Source organism: Sorex fumeus, unplaced genomic scaffold (genome assembly GCF_029834395.1).
Source record: "Sorex fumeus unplaced genomic scaffold, SorFum_2.1 ptg000019l, whole genome shotgun sequence".
NCBI lineage: Eukaryota > Metazoa > Chordata > Mammalia > Eulipotyphla > Soricidae > Sorex > Sorex fumeus.
The window spans coordinates 13,805,266-13,830,945 of record NW_026606076.1 but is presented as its reverse complement, the minus strand read 5'-3'; the positions used below and the strand labels follow the sequence as shown (position 1 = coordinate 13,830,945).

General features: G+C 43.0%; 1 protein-coding gene across 1 annotated transcript; it reads left to right on the top strand.

Annotated features, from left to right (window-relative positions):
* Positions 1-13,394: 13,394 nt before the first annotated feature.
* LOC130022345 (olfactory receptor 7D4-like) lies at positions 13,395-14,336 on the top strand. The gene has a single exon (XM_056113093.1). The coding sequence runs from the start codon at positions 13,398-13,400 to the stop codon at positions 14,334-14,336; it is 939 nt and encodes a 312-aa protein (XP_055969068.1). The 5' UTR covers positions 13,395-13,397.
* The last annotated feature ends 11,344 nt before the right edge of the window (positions 14,337-25,680 follow it).

Below are 25,680 nucleotides of genomic sequence, written 5' to 3'. Positions count from 1 at the left end.
AAAATAACAAAATAGGAGACTAACACCCAAGAATGGCCGAGATTAGTACCAGGAATTCTACTCCATGACTTGGAGGCCAACCACACATACTAGGGAAAAGGGAGCTCAGATAAAGAGGGGAACACCAAATAAAGGTGTTGGGAAGATCCTCCCAGGATGGGAGAAGCGTGCTGAAAGTAGCCTATAGACCAAACATGATTGCCACTCAATGTTTCTTTTGCAAACCACAACACCCAAAAGGAGAGAGAGAACAGAGGGTAGTGCCCTGCCACAGAGGCAGGGTGGATGGCGGGGATGGGGAGTGGGAGGGATACTCGGATCAATGGTGGTGGGAAATGGGCACCGGTGGAGGGATGGTATTTGATCATTGTATAATTGAAACCCAAGCACAAAAGTGTGTAAGTCTGCAACTGGACCACATGATGTCTCACTATTAAAAAAATTTTTAATAAAAATAAATAAATAAATAAATAAAATAAGGTAAAGGTAAAGGTAAAGGCCCTCCCGTTGATCGTCGATTTGCTAGAGCAGGCCCAGTAACGTCTCCATTGGAGACTTTGTTGTTACTGTGTCTGGCATATTGAATACTCTCGGTAGCTTGCTGGGCTCTCCGAGAGGGGCGGAGGAATCGAACTCGGGTCGGCCATGTTGGCCGCTTGTGAGGCGAACGTCCTACCCGCTGTGCTATCGCTCCAGCCCTGAATAAAATAAAAAATCATTAAAATATAAAATATACATACGGTACATACGGTCCTCCCATTGTTCTTCAATTTGCTCGAGCGGGCCCAGTAACGTCTCCATCATGAGACTTGTTGTTACTGTTTGGCATATCGAATACATCACGGGTAGCTTGACAGGCTCTGCCGTGAGGGTGAGATACTCTCGGTAGCTTGCTGGGCTCTCCGAGCGGGGCAGAGGAATCGAACTCGGGTCGGCCATGTTGGCCGCTTGTAAGGCAAACGCCCTACCGCTTTGCTATTGCTCTAGCCCAAAATATAAAATATATAAATAAAAAAATAAAAATTATAATATATAAGAAAGGTATCCATTGACAAAGGAGTACTGAGAGAAACTGGGGACATTGGTGGTGGGAAATGTACAGTGGTGAAGGGATGGGTGTTGGAACACTGTATAACTAAAACCCAATCACGAACAACTTTGTAACTGTATCTCTCAGGGCGATTCAATTTTTAAAAATTAATTAGAGAGAAAGACTAAGAAAAAAAAATACCTGTCATAGAGGCAGACTGGGGAGTGGGGTGGCAGGAGGGATATGACGGATATTGGTGGTGGAAAATGCATACTGGTGGAGGAATGTTTGTTGGAAAATTGTATGATTGAAACCCAATTACAAAACCTTTATAACTATATCTCACAGTGATTCAATTTTTTAAATTAAATAAATAAATAAATAAATAAAATAGCACTCGCATCTCCAAAAGTATGGACAAGGTGTTGCATTTATCCAGTAAGGAAACCCCTGGTGGAGAGCAAGAGCTGATTCTAGAGAACTGCCCAGATCTACTACTAAATCTTTTTTTTTTTTAATGAAACCATAAAACCCCTAGAATAGCTGTAGCAACTCTGAGAGAAAAAGAAGACAGGAGTTACTGCATTCTGTGAATTGAAACTATGTGAAAAAGCTCCATTACTCAGGGCAGTGTGATACAGGGTAATAGACTCTTACCAAAGGAATAGAACTGAGAGCTCCTACATTTACCACCGTACTTAATTATTTTCTGACACTATTTTAATTTTTTTAATTGAGATACTGTGGCTTACAATAACCTTTCAGCATCTGTATTAAAAACCGTAATGCCTAAAATGAGAGTGAAAGAGAGACAGGTGCCTTCCATAGAAGCAGCTGGAGTGGGGGTAAGGCTTGCGGTCTGGGGGTGGGAGGGAAACGGGGGACACTGGTGCTGGGAAATAACACTGCTTTGTAATGCTCTAATTCATGGTGATTCAATAAAAATAATTTTTTCAAATATACTTTTTAAGGGGGTATGGTGCCACCAGCAGGTCAATCTGTACCTGTGAGGTGAGTGCATCAGCAGCCTGATGGCAACTTCAGACTTTCAGATACCCCAAAATTGCTGCTGTGCCTTTGGCCAGACCCCAAAAACTTGGGGCAAAGTTTACCAAGAAAGTAAAACGGCCAAAAGTTATGTATTTGGGAGACACACCCACAAACCACCTACGGCTCAGCTATATAATTGGAGGCATGACCTCTCCGGTTCCTGATGGAACTGCTTACTGGCCATATTCCCAGAGTCTCAGAAACGAATCTCGGAACCCAAAGGCTTTTGGCAGAAATGCGTCCTGTTCCTGCGGTAGGTTACTGGGGCTGGGCCACTCCAGATGGGAATAGTTTTCATGCCTTGGCCTGCTCCCCCTGGCGGCCTGGTGACCGTCATCCTCCAGAGGCCACAAGACAGTCAGGTTTGGGCCTGCAGTGACGAGACACATGGGGCCTCACCACATGGGGGTGGAGCCGACTCTTTCGCCCCACCCCAACGAGACCCTGAGTCGCCGCCTACAAACGGCCTCTCTGGCTCCTGATCAAGCTGATTAATAGCCATGATACTGGAGACTCAGAAACAAATCTTGAAACCCAGTGGTTTTTGGCAGAAATGCATCTGGACTCCATACAAGGTGGCCGCCGGCTCAGAGCTTATTGGAAAGCCACGTATGAGCCAGCGGTGATGGGGCAACTGCAGTCTCATGGGAAGGGGGGCGGTACCGGCTCATCCTTCACACCCTACCGAGGTCACAAGTTGCCTCCCACAAGTGGCTCTCTGGCATGGCCATGGCTCCAGGGGCAAAAGAACTTAGTCCAGAGCCCAGCAGCTTGCAGAAGAAAAGTGAATGGACCATGCGTTAAACTACGGCACCATGCCTCCCCAGGAGGGAAAGAGTGTTGCTCCCTTCCACCTTTTTCCCCCCTGGCAGCAAGGTGGTGGCCACCTAAGAGCTTATAGGAAAGTCAGGTACAAGCTGGCGGTGATGGGGCAACTGCAGTCTCATGGGAAGGGGGGCGACACCAGCACTTCCTTCATGCCCTACCTAGGTCACGAGTTGCCCCCGACGAGCGGCTCTCTGGCAAGGCCATAACACCAGGCACACAGAAACCAATCTTGTAATTATCTGGCTCTTTGTAGAAATCCAAAATCATGGCAGCATGACATTATATGATTCTCATAACCAGCTATAGAAAACAAAATATTTCACAATGCCCTTTCAGCAATTCTGATTGTTCGGGGAGGAAATTCTAAACAATAATGGTGCATCTTTTGTCAAAATAATGAATTTAATCAATGTAGAGAAGAGTTAAGTAGATATCATCTGCCTCACAGGCATTTAGGGGGGTGGGAGGGGGAGTATACTGGGGTTCTTGGTGGTGAAGAATGAGTACTGGTGAAGTATTGGTGTTTGATCATTGTATGACCGAGATTTAAACCTGAAAGCTTAGTAACTTTTCCCACAGTGATTCAATAAATAAATATAAAAAGAAAAAAATAAATAAATAAAAATTAAGGTGGATTTCATGCCCAATTTAATCAGCTAATCAATGGCTAAATAAATAGCAGTACTCCTACAAAATATATATATATACTTTTTAATATATACGATTCAGCAAGTTCAACCACTACAACTATTTCTCACCTTCAAAACATCAACCATATCACAGGCCATGGGGTGTTAGGTATATTAAAGCTAATAAAAAATATTGAAAAGTTTTATCTTCAACAGTTTTGTGCTTTTGTCTTATGTGTGATTGTATTTAAATATGGTATTTAAAGATGCTAAAGCAAGGGGTTTTTGTTTTGTTTTGTTTTGTTTTGTTTTGAGGTCACATCTGGCAATGCCCAGGGGATATTCCTGGCTCTGCACTCAGGAATTATTCCTTGCAGTGCTCGGGGACCACATGAAATGTCAGGGACAGAACCCAGATCATCTGCATGCAAGGCAGATGCCCTCCCCGCTGTACTATCACTTTGGTCCACTAGAGCAAGCATTTGGTGTAAGTTACTGCAGAGACTTGGCAGATGATAGACAATCACCATTAGGGATTTGGGTTGGCAAAGAACTCCTCTTAGTAACTGCTCACAGGAGTTTTTCAGAGACATTCCTTCACTGTAAGATCATACTTAAAATGTGTATGTGGTGTGGGGGGAGAACGCCAACTGGTTTAGCCTTTTTGGAAAACAATATGGACATTCCTCAAAAAGCTAGAAACTGAGCTCCCATTTGAACCAGTAACACCACTTGTGGGAATATACCCTGAGGGCCCAAAAACACACAGCAGAAACACCATCCACACTCCTATGTTCATTTCAGCACTATTCATCATAGCCAGAATCTGGAAACAACCTGAGTGCCCATGAGCAGATGAATGGATAAAGAAACCATGGCACATCTACACAATGAAATACTATGCAGCTGTTAGAAAAAATGAAGTCATGTAATTTGCTTATAAATGGATGAACATGAAGAGATCATGCTGAGTGAACTGAGTCAGAAGGAGATGGACAGATATAGAATGACTGCATTCACTTGTGATAAATATATGCATATATATGTATACACATACACACACACACACACTCATTGTCCTGTAGTACTATCCTCCCATTGTTCAACGATTTGCTCAAGCAGGCCCAGTAACGTCTCCATTGTGAGACTTGTTGTTACTGTGTTTGGTATATCGAATACGCCACAGGGAGCTTGCCAGGCTCTGCTGTTCAGGCTAGATACTCTCGGTAGCTTGCTGGGCTCTCCAAGAGAGGTAGAGGAATCAAACCCAGGTCGACCGGGTTGGCAGAGTGCAAGGCAAACGCCCTACCCGCTGGGCTATCACTATAAATATTAGAAGACTAATATCCACAGTCAGGGAAAACAGGGGCTTGGAGGACTGGTCAATGGTTGGAATCAAGGACAAGTGTGTGTGGGGTGGAGGGTAGGAAATGATGTCGGTGGGACCCACAGGTGTTTTATGTGAGGCATAGAGGAGAGAGATGGTCACTTTCTCCCAATCTGCCTCTGCCACCCAGGACCCGGGTTTCAGGGTTCGTGTCTTGCCTCACAGAAAAAAATTTCAGTAGTAGGTAAGCAGTGAAGAAAAACAGATTTTATTTGGAGATTTTTAAGAAGGGAAAGATAAAGAGAGAATGGGAGAGAGTAGAGAGAACCCTGGCATCCCCAAGGGCAGAGAGAGCCCCTACATACACTCCAACATTAGCTATGGAAGCATGAAAATCCACATCTCAAGAGGGAAGATGGGTGTGACACATGTGCTCAGGCACCACGTGTGCTCAGCAAGTAGTACATGGACACAAGTATGTGCGCTTGTGCACAAGTGGACACAAGTAGTACATGGGCTCAGGCTCGGGCAGCATATGCACCCCCTTTGTTCAAGGAGGTTTCTATAAGGGTTTCTCCAACCTGCCCCCATGTAGGGCTTCTTTCTAGGTCAAAGTTCGTTTATAAGATTGTTGGGAAGGGAGGTAGAGATGGCAGTGAACTTTTAAATTTCTTTCTCCAGCCCTCTCTGGATCTGTTGCTGGAACCAGATGAAAATCTTATCAGGCCTTGCATTCATCTGTGGAACATAAAGTAACAAAATAGGAGACTAACACCCAAGAATAGCCGAGATAAGCACCAGGAGTTTCAATCCAAGGCTTGGAGCCAAGCGCACATACTAGGGGGAAAGGCAGCTCAGATAGAGAAGGGAGCACCAAATAAAGGGTGCTGGGAGGATCTTCCCAGGATGGGAGATGCATGCTGTAAGTAGACTATAGACCAAACACGATTGCCACTCAATGCCTCTTTTGCAAACCACAGCACCCTAAAGGAGAGAGATAACAAAAGGGAATGCCCTGCCACAGAGGCGGAGTGGGATGGGGGTTGGGGGATGGGGGGGTGGAAAGGATACCGGGATCTGTGGTGGTGGAGAATGGGCACTGGTGGAGGGATGCGTACTCAATCACTGTATAACTGAAACCCAAGCACAAAAATTTGTAAGTCTACAACTATACCTCATGGTGTTTCAAAATTTGTAAGTCTACAACTATACCTCATGGTGTTTCACTAATAAAAATTAAAAAAAAGAAAAAAAGAAAATCTTATCAGGCCTTAGTTCCTGCTTTCTTTTTTTTTTTAAATCAGTGAATCCCCCCACCCCACGAGCAGCTCTCTGGCACGGCCATGACTTCAGAAGCACAAGGACTTAATGCAGAGCCCGGCAGCTTGCAGCAGAAAAGTGAATGCACTATGCGTTAATCCACACCACCATGCCTGCACGAAGGGGAAAGAGTTTTGCTCCCTTCTGCCTTTTTCCCGCTGGAAAGGAAGATGGCAGCCACTTCGGAGCTTTATTGGAAAGCCAAGTAGGAGCCGGTCGTGATGGGGCAACTGAAACCTCATGGGAAGGGGGGCATTCCCGGCTCGTCCTTCACACCCTACCGAGGTCACAAGTTGCCCCCCACGAGCGGCTCCAAAGCACAGAAACTAATCTCATAATTATCTGACTCTCAGCAGAAGTACTTCCAGGTTTAATAAGTAAAAAAAGAGAAATCCAAAATCTCGCGGCCACAACAGCAGCCGCGTAACATCATTTGGTTCTTGTAACATCAGCTGTAGAAAACAAATTATTTCACAATGCCTTTTAAGCATGTCTGATTTGGGGGTGTAAACCCTAAATAATAAGGGTGCATCTTTTGTCGAAACGATGAATCTAATCAAAGTAGATAGAGTGTTAACTAGAATTCATCTGCCTCACAGGCATTGGGAGGGTTGGGAGGGGGGTTTATTGGGGTTCTTGGTAGTGAAAAATAAGTATTGATGAAGGGAAATGTGTTTGATAATTGCATGACTGAGACTTAAACCTGAAAGCTTTGTAACTTTTCCCACAGTGATTCAATTTTAAAAAAAAAATCTGTGAATCACCTTGAGGTACAGTTACAGACTTACAAACTTTCTTGCTTGTGTTTCAGTCATACAATGGTAGAGTACCCATCCCTCCACTAGTGCCCATTTTCCACCACCAATGGTCCCAGCATACCTCCCACCATCCCCACCCCATCCCCTCCACCCCACCCTGCCTCTGTGGCAGGGCATTCCCTTTTGCTCTCTCTCTCCTTTTGGGTGTTGTGGTTTGCAGTAGAGGTATTAAGTGACCACCAGTTCCTGCTTTCTGCAAAGTTGGTTTTTTGCAACTTCAGAGCTATTGATACTATTATTATTCCCCAGGAGATGCATTACCATTGCCTTAGGGGACCTTCCCTATCTACTTATTGACCTACATCAGTAAGGTAGAGAAAGGACCAATATGACTGGAAATAATAGCTGGAAATGATCACCCTGGACAAGAACTGAGTTTCAAAAGTAGGTAAAGGGATATTCCTGATAACCTCTCAGTATCTCTATTATAAACCACAATGCCCAAACGAGGGTGGCAGGGGGGGAGGCAGGAGAAACTGGTGGACACTGGTGCTGGATAATATACACTGGTGGAGGGATGGATACTGGAACACTGTATAACTGAAACCTAATCATGAACAGCTTTGTAAGCATCACAGTGATTCGATTAAAAAAAGGATTAAAAAAATCATACCTAAGGGGAGACAATCCAAACTGATAAAAGAAACACAATGGCATACAGAGTTCCCATATGGGAATCAACTTGTTAAGTACATTTTCTATTTTATTGTTCTTCCTTCTCTCTCCCAAGATACTAATTTGATCAGAAACCGGGAAACCAGAGGAACACCTTTTTAATTGAGACCATAGAGAATTGGCCTCTGGCTGTCCCTGGTAGGATAAATGCTCCCTGTCTACACCTTTTGTTCCTACATCACCGACCTAAGGACAGGCTGAGTTGCAAGTCTGTTTCTCTGACCCAGAAAATATGAATTTACCACCACTGTGACTTCTCTGCCCTTCCGGGGCGTCCTGAATCCATCATGACACCTTCAGTGCGTGGGTTTGCATGGGGCCATGCGGAAAGTTCCTTGGGCTTTGTCAGTGTTTTCTGAAATGAGCATAGCCAGGAGCCGAGCAGCAGGAATCCAAGAAAAGGAACTCAAGAATGCCAGGAGGTGAGTAGTCAGAAAGGATAACCAAATCTTTGTAGGTAGAGGGTCTGGAAGATGATTCCAGAACATAGATTCTTTAATTCTTTGACATAATGACAGGAGACCCATTTACATGATAATAACTGCCTTTATTTTTTATTTTTTGTTTTTGGGTACACCCGGCTATGCACAGGGGTTACTCCTGGCTCTGCACTCAGGAATTACTCCTGGCAGTGCTCAGGGGACCATATGGGATGCTGGATTCAAATCCGGCTTGGCCACGTGCAAGGCAAATAGCCACTGTGCTATCGCTCCAGCCCCCAACTGCCATATTTGACTGCCACTTCCATATAGTATGATGTTACTTAGTGGTCTGAGGCAGGGACTATTTTTGTTTTAAATCATTGTAGTCAGGTAGTGTTGGCTAACAACAGTCTACTTTTCAGATAACCAACACAATTACCTGATATCTGTACTACATCCTGATGCTGCCAAAGTCTCTTTCTACCCATCACTATTACCATTGCCCCTTAGTGCTTATGCATATTGTGTGGCAAATAGACATTTTTTCCTTTAAATACCACACGTACTTTCACAAGAATGAATCTTTCATTGTTAATTTAAAAAAACCACTATTCACTAAAGATTTAAAATCTTGTGAAATGGTGGTAACTCTTATTATTTCTAAACATGCATCTGGGGACCAGAGCAATAGTACCATGAATAGGGAAATTGTCTTTGACCCTCAGCATCCCATAGGGTCCCCCAAGCACTGCCAGGAATAATTCCTGAGTGTAGAGCCAGGAGTTACCCCTGAGCATCACCGGGTATGACCCAAAAAGTAAAAATATAAAATAAAATAATAAAATATACTAGTGAGCAAGCATTAATCTATAGTATGTTCCTCAGTAAGATGTCTTCGACCCTGCAGATGACATTGAAATGCAAAGAATCACTATCTATATGTCCCTTGTCATCTGTATCTTCACTCCCCTCCCCTGAGCACCCTTCTGCCCCCTTGGTAGCTTCAGATGTGGTTAGAGAACACGAGAGTTTTGTTTCATTGTTCCTTGTCCATTCCCTTGCTTTGTTTCTTTATGTGTATTGTATGAATAACAACATCGGTGCTTTTCCTTTTCTATATATTTTATATAACATGTCACAAAACATGACACTGTCTAGTTCTACCCATGTATTAGCAAAAGGAAAGTTCTTGTCATTTCTTATTGTGTCTGTTGCCCACAAGGTCTTATTCATTTGTGGGTGGATCTGGAGGGAGTTTTCAGAGCTTGGCTGTCAGAAATAGCCCTGAAATGAACAGAAAAATGTACATATCTTTTTGAATCAATGTGTTTTGTGTGCTTGGGATAGATGCCAAGAAGTGAAATTGCTGTGACCTACGGGGATTCTATTTTTAATTGAGTCTCCAAACTATTTTCCCCTAGATGTTGAACCACGTGACATTTCCACCAGTATGAATGATAATTACTTTCTCAACATATTTCTTCCAGCATTTGGTTGCTGCTGGATATTTTCCTACAGACCACGTATTCTGGTGTGAGGTGTTAGCTCACTGACATATTGTTTAGCATTTCCTTATTAATTAATGATGAGTGCTTTATCATATATCTATTGGCCATTTGTATGGCTTCTCAGAGAAAGTTCTTTCCCTTACCTCTCCCATTTTTGATGTAGATTTTTTTTCACTCTTGATGAGTTTTGTGAGTACTTTGTATTTAGTCAGTATTAACCCTTTGATGGATGTTTGATGTGTGAATATTTCCCCCCATTCAGCAAGTTGTCCCTACCTTTTATGCAGTTTCTTTTTATTTGTGTTCATCAGGTGGAGAAGCAGGGAGATGGTGGGAAGATTCCAGATAACCAAGAGCAGTGCTCGTCTGCCAACAAGTGGATGTCTGTTGATTTAGACTTAGGTCACTGCTGCATTCACTGACTGAAATACCATGTAGAAATCCAGGAAGGTGACGTATTATTTCTACTGTAAGTAACTATCTATGATAGCTCACAACTGTTACTGGCTGCCTCATTACAAAAAGATATCAAGAAATAGTTCATCACTGGGCAAGAGCAATAGCACAGTGGGTAGGGCGTTTGCCTTGCACGCAGCCAACCTGAGTTTGATCCCCAGCATTTCATATGGTCCCCTGAGGACCCCCAGGAGTCATTCCTGAGTGCAGAGCCAGGAATAACACCTGACCATTGCTGGGTGAGACCCTAAAAGAAAAAAAAATAGTTCATCATCTAGGGGTGTCTGATGATGACAAATTAAGGGCTGTGTCACTGGATTAGTCTATCCATAACAATGATCACCTTTTGAACAATTATCATGTGTCCATTTCTATGCATACATGATGGTATATCTTCTTCTTTTATTTAATTGAATCACTGTGAGCTACAGTTACAAAGCTTTCATGTTTGAGTTTCAATCATACAATGATCGACCATCCCTCCACCAGTGTACACTTTCCAGCACCAATGTCCTCAGTATCCCTCCTCCCCACCCCATCCCACCTCTACCCCTCCCTTTATGGCAATATCCCTTTTACTTTCTCTCTACTTTTGGGCATTATGGTTTACAATATAGACAATGAGAGGCCATCATGTTTGGTCCTTTATCTACTTTCAGCACGCATCTCCCATCCCGAGCAATTCCTCCAACCATCATTGACTAAGGTAAAAGGTAAAGGCCCTCCCGTTGATCGTCGATTTGCTCGAGCAGGCCCAGTAACGTCTCCATTGGAGACTTTGTTGTTACTGTGTCTGGCATATCGAATACTCTCGGTAGCTTGCCGGGCTCTCCGAGAGGGGCGGACGAATCGAACTCGGGTCGGCCATGTTGGCCGCTTGTAAGGCGAACGCCCTACCCGCTGTGCTATCGCTCCAGCCCGAAAAGGTAAAGGCCCTCCCGTTGATCGTCGATTTGCTCGAGCGGGCCCAGTAACGTCTCCATTGGAGACTTTGACTAAGTGGTCCCTTCTCTATCCCAGCTCATGAGGCAGGCTTCCAACCATGGAGCTATCCTCCTGACACTTGTCTCTACTGTTCTTGGGTGTTAGTCTCATATTGTGATATTTTTATATTACATCACAATAGCACAGCGGTAGGGCGTTCGCCTTACAAGCGGCCAACATGGCCGACCCAAGTTCGATTCCTCCGCCCCTCTCGGAGAGCCCGGCAAGCTACCGAGAGTATTCGATATGCCAAACACAGTAACAACAAAGTCTCCAATGGAGACGTTACTGGGCCCGCTCGAGCAAATCGACGATCAACGGGAGGGCCTTTACCTTTACCTTTACCTATATTCTTAAAAGCTTAGAGAGCAAACTCATCTTCCTGAAGTTACCAAGTTAAAAATAAAACATAATTCAATCGACATTAGTGTGGATTCTAATAGCTGCTTGGCTTCTTGCCTGCAGGGTCAATCTTGCCCTCTGAAGGATTAAACTACTTCTGGAGGGGGGGTCCTGTCAACAGATAAAAGTATCACTCTCACAGAGGAAGCTATTGGTCCATGTGTTATTGAATTAAGTTACAGCAACAGCCTAAAACCACTTTCCATTTAAAAAAAGATAGGCTTTCATGGAAAATACAAGTTTTATGGAGCTACACCACTGGTGCTGAATGCTTAGTACCGATTCTGTTTAGGGATCACTCCTGGCAGTGCTTGGGGAACGCTACGTGATGCTGAGGATTTGAACTAAGGATAGCTGCATACAAAACAAGCACCTTACATTCTGTTATATCTCTCAAGCCCCAATTTGTTTTTAATTTTAATTTTAGAAAAAATTTTTATTGTTTGAGATTCTGTGATTTACAATACTTTTTAGCCCCAAGTTGTTTTTTTAAAAAACACATACAAAGAGGGGGATGGAGCAATAGCACAGTGGGTAGGGCGTTTGCCTTGCATGCTGCCAGCCCGGGTTCGATTCCCAGCATTCAGATGGTCCCCTGAGCACCGCCAGAAGTAATTCCTGAGTGATGAGCCAGGAGTAGCCCCTATGCATCACCAGTGTGACCCAAAAAGAAAAAAACACACACAGAGATTATGATAATAAACAAAAGTCTTTATTTTACTATTAAAAGACTGTTTCTGCTTTATACAGCACTAATGTGCTGTGTTGTATAAGCTTAATGTGTGCAACCTGATGGCTTGATTTACACAGGTTCTAAAATGATAAGTACGTTTATACCAGAGGTCTCAAATGACTAGTGAACGGGAAGTTTTTGAAACCAAATTTATCATATCCCTCCCCTTAATTATTTCTCTCTAAAACATTCTCTTCAAATGAAGGGATATTTGAAATCTATTTTCCTCTAAATTTTTGCCTCTGAAGATATTTAGAATTATGTTTGCAGTCTGTGAGTCTGCAGTGTTTTACCAACTTAAAGACATCTATCATAACATCATTTTCCTAAAGCACAGTAATAATGAAATGGTTAGAATACATCAAATAGTGTGTACTGAAAAGGAAAAGTTTTGTTGTTGTTTGTTTGTTTGTTTGTTTTTACTGAATCACTGTGAGATAGAGCATTACAAAGCTGTTCATGATTGGGTTTCAGTCATACAATGTTCCAACATCCGTCCCTCCACCAGTGTAATTTCCCAGCACCAATGTCCCAGGCTCACTCCCACCCACTACCTCCAGCCTCCTGCCTCTATGGCAGGCAGGCACTTCTTTCTCATCTCTGTCTCACTCTCTCTCCCCTTCCCTCCTTCTCTTTTCTTCTTTCCCTCCATCTCTGTCTCCCCCTCCATCTCATTTCCTCTCTATCTCTTATTCCCTCCCTCTCTCTCCCTTTCTCTTCTCTCTCTCCCTCTCTCCCCCTCTCTCTCTTTCTCCTTCCCTCCCCCTCTTCCTCTCCCTCCCATCTCTCTCCCTCTCTCTCTACCTCTCTCTCCTTCTCTCTCTCTCTTTCTCTCTCTCTCTGCTCTTATTTTCTTTAAATGACTGAGATCACAGACCCTCCCCCAGGAATCTGTATTATGTTCTCTCAGCTCAAATGTTTGCACCTTTTTGACTGAGGGCAAGGGGATAACTCTCAGGGCTGCTCCCTGGCAAACCCACCAGGCCTTATATTCATGTTCCAACACTATATGCACCCCTACAAGCACTGCTTGGTACATCGAGTGACTCCAGATAACCGTGGAGTCTTCTTCCCCATCCCACCTCCATACTCCAATCAAAAAGAAAAGGAAAATGATGATGACTGGTAGCTCAAAGGCAAAGCATACCAAGGCAGCAAGATGATTAAATATTCAAACATGGCTTTGCCCAATTCCCTGGCAGATATATCAGCTTTATGGAAGCAGAAAACCAATCCAAGATCCCACAATTCCTCCTCCTGGGACTCTCCGAGGATCCAGACATGCAGCCCCTCCTCTTTGGTGTGTTTCTGTCCATGTACCTGATCACCGTGCTGGGGAACCTGCTCCTCATCCTGGCCAGCATCTCTGACCCCCGTCTCCACACCCCCATGTACTTCTTCCTCTCCAACCTGTCCTTCACAGACATCTGCTTCACCACCACCACCGCCCCAAGGATGCTGCTGAGCATCCAGACGCAGAGCAAAGCCATCTCCTACCTCGGCTGCCTCACACAGGTCTACTTTTTAATGATATTTGCCGGACTGGACAGTTTCCTCCTGAGTGTGATGGCCTATGACCGCTTCGTGGCCATCTGCCACCCCCTGCACTACATGGTCATCATGAACCCCCGCCTCTGTGTCCAGCTGCTGCTTCTGTGCTGGCTGGTCATTTTGTGTGTGTCCATGCTTCATATTTTCCTGATGACAAGGCTGACCTTCTGTGTGGGCACCGAGATCCCACATTTCTTCTGTGAATTGGCTCAGGTACTCCGGGTGGCCTGCTCGGATGCGGAAATCAATAACATTGTCTTGTACGTGGCCACTGCACTGCTGGGCATGATTCCTCTCGGGGGCATCCTCTACTCCTACTCTCAGATCGTCTCGTCCCTACTGCGCATGTCCTCCAGGAAGGGCAAGTCCAAGGCCTTCTCCACCTGTGGCTCTCACCTCTCCGTGGTCTCCTTGTTCTATGGCACGGGACTGGGCGTCCACATGACATCTGCGGCCACTCATGCTTCTGAGAAAAGCTTTGTGGCCTCGGTGATGTACACAGTGGTCACCCCCATGCTGAACCCCTTCATCTACAGCCTGAGGAACAAGGATGTCAAAGGGGCTCTGGGCCGGCTCCTCGGCCGAGCAATTTCTTATCAGTGATGGGTCCCTGGGCTTATCATTGAGAGAAGACCGTGGTGCCAAGGCAGATTCCATGTAAAATCTAAATTTCTAAATCATTTAATCCCCTCAGTGGCAAGATGATTTTTGTTCTCTCCTGATAGCAGGTAAAATATAGAAACAAAAATATTATATTTAACATAACTTCCTCTGCCAACCTTTTTCTCCTCTTTCCTTCACCATTTAGAATACCCTGAATTTATGTCTTTGGTCAGCTTGGTATGTGCCATTTCCTGACATTCCCCCCCTGCGTTTTCTAGATTTTATATCAAATAATGATGCTGTTTCCACATGCACACACACACACAAATTTCAAAGTATGCTCCACCCCTAAGTTTAATGCTACTGTTCACCAAAAGAAATAAGGGTACTGGGACGAACTCACACCAGCCTCATTGCAAAGGGTATTCCAGTCAATTCATGGTGTACTTTTCTTGTGGATGGCCCCACATACCTTCAAAGCAATCCTCTGGGACCTTTCCTCTTATTTATCTTAGTTACTCCACTTTGCAAAAGAAAGAAGTGAGACTAAGCTGGACCCTACCAGCTAACTGATTCTGAGCAGTTTGATGTTGATTTTCTGATTTTCATGACATTGTGATGTGGTTGTCAACTTCAACAGTAGAATCTGGATTGGAGATGAGACTTGTTCTGGTTACTGTAGTAATAAACTACCTAAGAAAATGTCATGATTTTTGTCCTTTATTCCTTCTTTCTTTTTTCCTTCCTCTCTTCCTTCCTTCTTCCCTTACATTCTACCTTTTCCATCACTGATTTGGCGGGGGGGGGGTGTTTGTGGGGGTCTCCCAAGCAGTACAAGGGGACACTTGTGGTGCTATTTACCCAAACAAGCTGACCAAATTTCTCTATCCAGTGATATGTTGCTGGTTGGTTCCAGCCCAGGTTTGAGTCACTTCTGTGTATAGTATGAGGTATGGACTCAGTTTCTTTTCTTTGATTCTTTAATTTTTTGCATGCTGCTATCCAGTTTTCCCAACATCATTTTCTAAAAAGGCCTTCGTTGCTCTACTTCATAATATCTCTTTATCATAGGTTAACTGTCCATTCGTCTGAGATTTTATTTCTGGGCTCTCAATGCCATTCTCTTGGTATGCAGGTCTGTCTTCATTCCAGAGCTTGGAAGCTTCTGGACTCAAGCATAAGCCCTTCTGACTCAATGTCTTGGTGAAGAAGGAACATTTTCTGTGATATTTTGTGCATAAAGAAAGTGTTACCAGAACACAAGTAAGCCAGAGGGCTAAGTCATAATTTAGAGGGAAAAAGAGGTAAGCGATGGAAAAGAATTGAAGAATGACACCGAGAAAACAGCTTGAGAATAGAAACTGAGTTAATTCCCAACATCTCTCTTGAACAATAGGGTAAAGGGCAAGTTTTATTATCTTTACATGATTCTTACTGGACTGAATCATTTCCTCCTGATAGTGATGATGTGGGGCTAGTTTGTAGCCATCTGCATCCAACAGCCAAGGAAGACTCATTTCCTCCCAACTCACACAAATGCTGGTGAGTTCCAGGCATTTTTATTTTCGGGTCACACCCAGAGATGTTCAAGGATGACTCCTGGCTCTGGACTCAGGTATCACTCCTAGTGGTGCTTTGGGGACCCTAAGAAGTACTGGGGATTGAATCTCGGTCAACTGTGTGCAAGGCAAGCACGTAACTACTGAACTACCTCTCTAGCCCTGATTTCCAGACTTTTTGAAATAGGCATTCATACCATTATATCTCACTGGTAATATCTCATCATCATTTTATCTGCATTTCCCTGATAATCAATAATTTAAACACTCACTTGGCCGAATGTCACCTATATTTCCTCTTTGTGAAAGTGTCTGTTCAGCTCCTCTTCCCATTTTAAAAAGGTTGTTTCTAAACAGAATGGTCTCATTTATCTGTGGTTTATAGAATACTGAATGAGGAAATATACCGTGGCAAAGGAGGGATTCCCTGATTACCTTTGACCTCAGTATTTAGAGAAAAACACGAGAAGCAAAGAAATTGAAGGGGAAGAGAGCAGGTGAACAGAGAGCAGGGCTTCCGTTAAGCCAGTGATATGAGAAAGGAGGACTATGAATAAGGAGAATAGCCACATGATCAAAACACAAACTTAACAACATTGAAAACATGAGATCTAAGCTGCAGCCAATGGAAATTTGTAATGTGCCTGTCAAGTTGACAAGCAAGAATGGGGTGAGGCTTGTGGGCAGTGATCTGGGAACTGTGGTGGTGGGATTTGTGTTGAAATAGTGTATGCCTAAAACAAAACTATCAGCACTTTATATATCACAGCTTTTTTAAATAAAATTATAAATTCTTTTGCTTTTTGGGTCACACCCGGCGATGCACAGGAGTTACTCCTGGCTCTGCATTCAGAAGTTACTCCTGGCGGTGTTCAGGGGACCATATGGGATGCTGGGAATCAAACCTGGGTTGGCCGCATGCAAGGCAAACGCCCAACCAGCTGTGCTATCACTCCAGTCCCATAAAATTTATTTTTTTAAAAAAACTGCTGTTGAACTTTGTGACTGCTTTATAAGTCTTGGATATTAGGCAATTGTCAGGTATATAGGATGCAAATATTGTCTCCCATTTTGGTTTAGTGAATTCTCACTTCTTAATTTTTGCTTTAATGTTCTTTACAAATAGAGTCAAATCATTGAAGATATCTTAATCCCTACCCTTTCTATCTTCATTGTCTACGCACCAACATCCAATTATGATGAAGGAGAAATTGAGAAGTTCTACATGGAACTGGAGAAGTTCTATAAAGAAGACCACACCTTCTACAAGATCATTGTCGGTGATTTTAATGCCAAGATAGGACCAAGAAGATCAGCCGGAGAACTCTACATTGAGACTCATGGCCTAGAATGGAAAGAACAGGGTGAGAAACTGTCTGAGTTCATCATGTCGACCAAGACCATCCATGGTAACTCACAATTCCAGAAGGCTGAATATAAACATTGGACATGGGAGTCCCCGGTGGACGGTTCCACAACGAAATGTACCATATCATATTCAATTGACGGTTTTGCCTGACCAATGTCGCTGTTGTCCCGAAATTCCAAACAGGAATGGACCACCATCTTCTTCTTGCAAAATTCTACTTAACAGAGCGGGGAGTAAGGGCTGCAAAGTTTAAGAAGAGAACTCCCAGAACGACCACCAACTGGGAGCTCTTTGGCATTATTGAAGCAACATGGGAAGATGTCGTCATTGACAACATCGACAAGGAATACGAATGAGCGAATGGTTCAGTACCTCCGTGATTGTGCAAAGAATGCCGAGCGAGAGATAGCCACAAAAAGACACTTGTCTTCGAAAACTCTCGAGCTCATTCACCAACGTGTCTTGGCACAAGCCTCAGACAACCGCAAGCAAACGTCCAAGCTCGCAAAGCAGAGCAGAGAAGTGATAAAGAAAGACCTCAAAAAGAGAATAGCAGCAGAGCTGACAGATGCAGCAGAAGCTGGGAAAAGCATTCGCAATGTCCAACTGTCCTTCGCCAACTACAAGACCAAGATGACTGCCCTCCGACGTCCTGATGGGTCTATCACATGTTCCAGAAGGGCAATGGAGAAGATTATCCATGTCTTCTACTTGCATCTATTCGATAGCCACGTCTACCTGCCCACATACCAAATTCTGCAGGATGGATATGTCATTCCCAACGTTCTCCCTTCCAATATCCGACATGCCATTAAATCGGTAAAGAAGCGAACAGCACTCAGCCCATACAAGGTCAGACCTGAAGAACCTGCCATCAGTACTCATCAATACACTGGCTCAGCCCTTCACACGCTACCTGTCTGAATGCAAGGTTCCATCCCAATGGAAAACCAGCAGGACTGTACTATTGTACAAGAAGGTAGACATCCACAACATTGGAAACTATCACCTGATCTGCCTATTGTCTGTCATCTACAAGTTGTTCACTCAAGTCATCCTGAATAGGATTGGCAGAACACTGGATGAAGAACAACCATGTGAGCAAGCCGATTTCCACAAAGGATTCAGCATGATCAACCACATCCACACGATAACCAAGCTCATTGAGGTTTCCCGGGAGTTCAAGATGCCACTCTATCTAACGTTCATTGATTTGAAGAAGGCCTTTGATTCTGTAGAGACGGAAGTGGTTATCGAAGCCCTAGCCAAACAGGACATTCAAACGCAATACGTTAGGATCCTCCGTGAGCTGTATTACAGATTCCCTACCAGGATCTCACCATTCTACAAACAAGTGATCATTGACATCAAGAGAAGGGTACGGCAGGGTGATACCATTTCCCTGAAATTCTTCAGTGCCACCCTTGAGAACGTCATGTGACGACTGGAATGTGAAGGAATGGGAGTGAAGATAGAAGGTCGGCAATTACACCACCTCCGCTTTGCTGATGACATCATTCTAGTAACACCAAACATCAGCCAAGCAGCACAAATGCTGGCCGACTTCGACGGTGAGTGTGGAAAAGTCGGACTACAGCTGAATCTCACAAAGACAATGATTATGAAAAACAGTCTCATTCCTGATGTTTCATTTGCTCTCAATGTAACAAACATCTCCGAATGCAACAGTTCTGTGTACCTAAGTCAGGAAGTCAACATGACGAATGACCTGGCACCTGAGTTGTGCAGGAGGAAGAGAGCAGCTTGGAATGCCTTCAAGAGCATTGAAGAAATAGCTAAGAGTACAAAGAACCTCCGGCTCTGGGCAAATCTTTTTGATTCCACTGTTCTTTCTGCATTAACATATGCCTCAGAGACCTGGGCCCTAGAAAACAGAATGAGAATGCTATTCGGGTCTCCCAAAGAGGAATCGAAAGAGCTATGCTTGGAGTATCACGTTTCACTCAAATGAGAGAAAGAATCCGACCTCCATGGATGATCAAGATTCAGGGTTGCTGTCTCGTTTGCCAAGTCATCAAAAATCAGATGGGCTGGCCACATAATGAGATTTGGAGACAACCGCGAGACTAGAGCCATTACCGACTGGATTCCACGTGATGTCGAAAGACCATATGGCCACCCACCTACGAGATGGTCAGCCTTCTTCGTCAAGACCCGGAACAATTGGTTTGAGGCTATTTGTGTTCATAGAACGAGCAGATGCCTTTGGGCTACACTAGCACGTGACAGAGACAAATGGAGATATTACTGGTGCCTGCTTGAGCAAATCAATGAGTAACAGGATGCCAAGTGATCAAGTGATCAAGTGATCTTAATCCCTGTATGATTGCTTGGCCCCTGAGTTTATTTCTTTACTACACTAATTTGAACAATGTCACTTTAAAGTATCATTTAAAGTGAGGAAATGAAGTGTCTTATATCTTTTCCCTCTTTCAGAATTTCTGCAGCTATCCACGGAGTTTTACGGATCCAGGTGAGATTTCAAAGTAACAATCTGATGATGACCTTGAAGAAGAAACTGGAGCTCCACCAAAGAAAGAGAAAATATGAAAGTAGTCCAATAAGAAATCACTGATCTGAAGAGCTTCGTAGGATTTTTAAAACACAGAGGAGGGAAGAAGCAGCAGAATGACAGAGGCAGAGGACAGAATCAATAAATCAGAAGAAAAAAACCGCAACTCCATGAGAAACTAGTCACCAACAACATTTTCTGCTATACAGGCTGAAAACAGTAGTGACAACTGAAGAGAATTCGAGCATAGGAGGAAAAGAGGGGTCTTTTTCTGGACAGGCTGTGAACTATGGTGGAGAGTTGTAGACACATAAGGAGTATTGTAAGCAATGACAAATCAATGAAAAAGGAAAGTTAAAATTTTATATAAATTTTGCCATAAACGTGTATGCATTTGGGGTTACCACTGCTTAATTTTATATATGTAATTTTATACATGTTGTTAAATTATTTGCTTATATGTATTATAGATTTCTTTTCCACGGTTTCTTGCAATCATTAAAATACAAATTTTAATTTTAAAATACAAGTTCAATTTTAAGATTTAAGTGTTTTAGTGTGCAGTTCTCTAACTTGGGGTGAATATTTTCTGTTCAGGAAAAAATGAATTTGGCTGACACAATGTAGATTAATTCTTTTTTAAATTTTATTTCTGGGAACACTCCTGGAAGTGTTTGGGAGCTGCTTCTGAAAGTTCTCAGACGACTGTTGATGCTGAGAATCAAACCCAAGTCCCCTGCATGAAAACATGTGCTTTTACTGAGTTACCTCTCCAGATTTAGTCCTTTCTTCCTATCTCTATGACAACAGACAACCCAAGCAATTCAAACTACATGTTTTATAATACAACCTCTCTCTGTCTGCTATTCAACTTTAAATTATAAATCATAAGACCTGTCACAAATGGCTATGCCTATGAAATAATCTAATCATGATGGGGAGTTTGATGATTAGGATTAACTTTGTGTTTTCTATTATGTGTGATTGCATTTCAATCTGCTGGATGTCATCTTTGGTGCAGACACTGGGCTCTATACAATTGCTCTTTAAATCTTTTAATTGGTGTCCCTCTGCCACAAGGTGGATTCTCTTTGGGAGAATCTTTCACCGTGAGATCATACCTGAGAGAAGACAAGCACCAAATTGATGGAAAAAAAAATAAGATGCACCCACAAATTTCCCACGGGGGATCTCATTGTTTAGAAAACTTTCCATTTCATTGTTCTTCTTTCTCCATTCCAGAAAACTAATTTGTTCATAGAGTAGCTAGAGGAATATTGTTTTTAATTGGGACCTTTGAGACTTGGCCTCAGGATGTTCCTGAATGGATAAACTCTCCTTGTCTACCCTCTTTGCTCCCAGGTCACTAACCCACCACCAAGACAGGCACCATGTCTGTTTTGCTCCCATATATTTGATATCACCAACAATGCATCTTTTCTGCACTTTAGTAGCTGTCTTCATCTTTCCATCACTCTGAGCAAGCAAGTGCTTACCTGGGACCCCAAATGGTTTCTTTGCGCTTACTCAGTGTTTTCTGAAAGGTGATTGTAGGCAGGAGCCCATGTGAACAGAGTCCAGGCACTTCAGAAGGTGAGTGGTCATAAGCAAAAGTATCAAATTATTGTCTGTGCGTGACCTGGAAAAGGACTTCAAGAATGCAGATTTCATGAAACAGTGATGATGTCAGAAGACACTCTTCTCCGATATTTCATTAATGGTCTTCTCACTTTCTTATCACTACAGTATGATGTTATTTGAAGGAGATATTACTTTTATTTTAAATAATTTTGTTGCAGTATTATTGCTTCATAACATAATTTTTAGGGGTGGCCCAGCAGGATGGGGCAGTGAATAAGGTATTTGCCTTGTGTATGGCTGATCTGGGTTTGATCCCCAGAAACCCATACAGCACCCTAGGCCCTGCCAAGAGTAATCTCTGAGAGCAGAACCAGAAGTAAGCCTGAGCAGGGCCAAGTGTGTCCCCAAAATAAACAAACAAACAAAAAATTCAAACATCCAACAGTCTAATTTGACATCTATAATGTATCTCACTCCCTGTCAGAATTATATTTTCATTCATAACTGAACCATTGCCCCTTGTGCTTATGTGTCATTAGGTAACTAATGCTTCTTCATTTGATAGGCGCATTCTTACAAAAAAAAAAAAAAAGTTAATTTTTCATTGTGAGTCCTCGGCTCTTAGAATCAATTTTTTGTTAACAAAAGATTATTTTTTTGGCTTTGTGGGTCACACCCTACTATGCGCAGGGGTTATCCTGGCTCTACACTCAGGAATTACTCCTTGTAGTGCTGGAGTGGCCCCAGGGATCAAACCCGGGTCAGCCGCATGCAAGGAAAATGCCCTCCTGACTGTACTATCTCTCTGGTCCCTACAAAGAATTTTTAATGTTTAATGCTTGTATCATTTATGAACACGGATCTGTGAACTTATGAATCAATAATAAGTTTCTTACTCAGTTAGAAGACATAAGCTTTGTTGATAAACATTTCTCCCAGGGAGACTTTACTGTAATTGTCTTTTTGTTATATTGCACTAATGCATAGAATAGGTTTATTACATCAGGTGGTTTTGAAGGTCATGCAACCCAAATAAATGATGTTTCTCATTTCCCCATTTAATTGGCATGTATCAATTCTTTTTCTCTCTCTTAGCATAACCTCTTTTAAAAACATAGGCAGCTCACATAGCTTCCCACAGCAACATCCCTCACATGCTCCATAAGGGATGGAGTCAAGTTGTCCTTCTGAAAGAACTGGTTTAGGGCCAGAGCAGGGAGGGCGTTTGCTTGCACTCTACCACCCTGGGTTCAATCTCTGGCATCCCATATGGTCTGTCAAGAACCTCCAGGGGTAATTCCTGAGTACAGAGCTAGGGGTAGCCACTGAGTATTGCTGGATGTGACTCAAAAAAAAAAGAAAATACATGGTTTAAAACAACTACTGATGGAGGCCACATCCAAAGGAAAAACTGCATATTCACAGAGTTCTTTGTTGGTCAATGCTTTCTTGAATCAACTTCAAGCTGCATCTGGAACCAATTTGCATAGCAAAGATAAGGCAATCAGCAAAATCCAAGTGTCCTTTGTTGTTGTTGCTTGTTCCTTTGTTTAGAGGTCACACCCAATGGTGCTAGGGTGTTACTCTTATTTCTTCATTCAGGAGTCACTCCTGGTGGTGCTCAGGGATCATATGGGATGCCTGAATTGAATCCAGGTCAGCCGCATGCAAGAAAAATGCCCTACCTGTTGTAATATCACTGTGCCCCTCCCAAGTATCTTTTAACAAAACAATGGGCAAATTGTTAAATAGTCCTTTTTTATGATTGAAATTTATTTGTTTACATTTTATGGATATCACTTGAGTTTTGTAGGCTAAAATGATGAGCATAATAAGTTTATGCCAAAGGTCTTGAATAATTCAGTGCCAACTGGAAAGTCCTTTTTGTCTTCAAGTTTTCCGAAATAAGTATATCTTATATTCAAATACTTTGCTAAACAAAAATGAATTAATAAAACTCTATAGTAAATGTAAAGGCCCTCCCGTTGATCGTCGATTTGCTCGAGCGGGCCCAGTAACGTCTCCATTGGAGACTTTGTTGTTACTGTGTCTGGCATATCGAATACTCTCGGTAGCTTGCCGGGCTCTCCAAGAGGGGCGGAGGAATCGAACTCGGGTCGGCCATGTTGGCCGCTTGTAAGACGAACGCCCTACCCACTGTGCTATCGCTCCAGCCCTGTGCTATCGCTCCAGCCTATATAGAGTTCTTATAAATTGAGATCTAACTGTCCTATCATTATGTAAGCTCATGTCCTACACATGGTATGTTGAGGTCTTACTCATTGGTATGTTGAGGTATTGCCTATATTCACACAGTAATATTGGTTAAAACTTCTGACATATCACATAGTTGTCATTTATCTCTGGTAGAGAGAACATTTAATATCGAGTCTCCTAGCAACTTTGTACTATCCACTGCAGCTTTGCTTGTGATCATTTCCATATAGCACTTGAAGATTTGACTTGAAATCCCAAGGTTATTCATGCTAGCATGACCCTTCATATTTTCTAAAGCATGAATTCATTGAACCATACTGACAATCTGATAGAGGAAGCACCATGAATTGTCCAACTGTGCCCAGTAGGAACCCTGGCGCAGATGCAATGACTCACCAGGAGTCATTGGGTGTCAAGTTGGGTGTCAAGTGGAGATTCAGTCCCAAGCTGCCAGCCTCCAGCTTCCTTCACTCTGTTAAAATCGATGTTCTTCATTGTCTTTATTAAACGTGTGTCTCTATCTATGCAGGTGTGTGCTGAGAATAAGGATTGTTTTATGCTTCAGTGGATGCGTTTGGTATTAATCTTGATCACACACCCCAAACTTGCTTGTTCTGAGCACCTGCTATGTGCGCACACTCAGGTAAGTCAGTCTCTGGAATAACCCAGTGATCCAAATGGCCACAATCCCACACCCACCTACGAACACAAAATGACTGCTGAGAGGCACATCAGGAATTGGGACAAGAAACTTGATTGGGGCCTTACACACTCTGTGTTCCCGAGCCCCGTGATAGGAATTACCCATCTTCTCTATTTCACTAGCCTGTCATTTCCCCAACATGACCAAACTCACAGTCCATCAAGAATCTGCACATTCTGTTCACTCAGCCCAGCATACTTTTTTAAAAAATTTTATTAGTGAAACACCATGACGTACAGTTGTAGACTTACAAATTTTTGTGATCGGGTTTCAATTATACAATGATTGAATACGCATCCTTCCACCAGTGCCCATTTTACACCACCAGTGATCCCAGTATTCCTCCCATCCCCCATTCCCCACATCCCACCCAGCCTCTGTGGCAGGGCCTTCCCTTTTGTTCTCTCTCTCCTTTTGGGTGCTGTGGTTTGCAAAAGAGGCATTGAGTGGCAATCATGTTCGGTCTATAGTCTAGTTTCAGCATGCATCTCCCATCCTGGGAGGATCCTCCCAACTCCCTTTACTTGGCGTTTGCTTCTCTATCTGAGCTGCTTTTTTCCCCTAGCATGTGTGGCTGGCCTCCAAACCACAGAGTGAACCTCCTGGTACTTATCTTAGCTATTCTTGGATGTTAATCTCTTATATTGTTACTTTTTGTTCCCCAAATGAATATAATCTTTCTATGTCTGTCCCTCTCTTTCTTACTCATTTTGCTTAGCATGATGCTTTCCATATAGTACCACTTGCATGTAAATTTTATGGCTACATCATTTCTAACAGCTACATAGTACTCCATTGTGTAGATGTACCAAAATTTCTTTAACCAGTCATCTGTTCTCAGGCACTCAGATTCTGGCTATTGTAAACAGTGCTGCAATGAACAAGTGCAGATATCACTGTGACTATACTTTTTTACCTCTCTGGTATATATTCCCAGGAGTGGTATTGCTGGGTCAAGTGGGAGCTCAATTTCTAATTTTTTGAGAATCGTCCATACTGTTTTCCAAAAGGGCTGAACCAGTTGTCATTCCCACCAGCAGTGAAGGAGGGTCCCTTTCTCGCCACATCCACGCCAACACCAGTTGCTTTTGTTCTTTTGGCTGTGGCCCAGTCTCTGTGGTATGAGATGATATCTCATTGTTGTTTTGATCTGCATCTCCCTGATGATTAATGATGTAGAGCATTTTCTCATGTGCTTTTTAGCCATTCAGATTTCTTCTTTGAGAAAGTTTCTGTTCATTTTGTCACGCTATTTTTTGATGGGGTTGGATGATTTCTTCTTGTGGAGTTCAAGCAGAACTTTGTGTATCTTTGATATCAATCCCTTATAGGATGTGTAAGCTGAACATTCTTGACCTTTTTGTATTTTTCCTACAAGCTCC

Coding starts and splice junctions, on each gene's coding strand:
- LOC130022345 (XM_056113093.1), top strand. CDS start 13,398: ATGGAAGCAGAAAACCAATCCAAGATCCCACAATTCCTCCTCCTGGGA.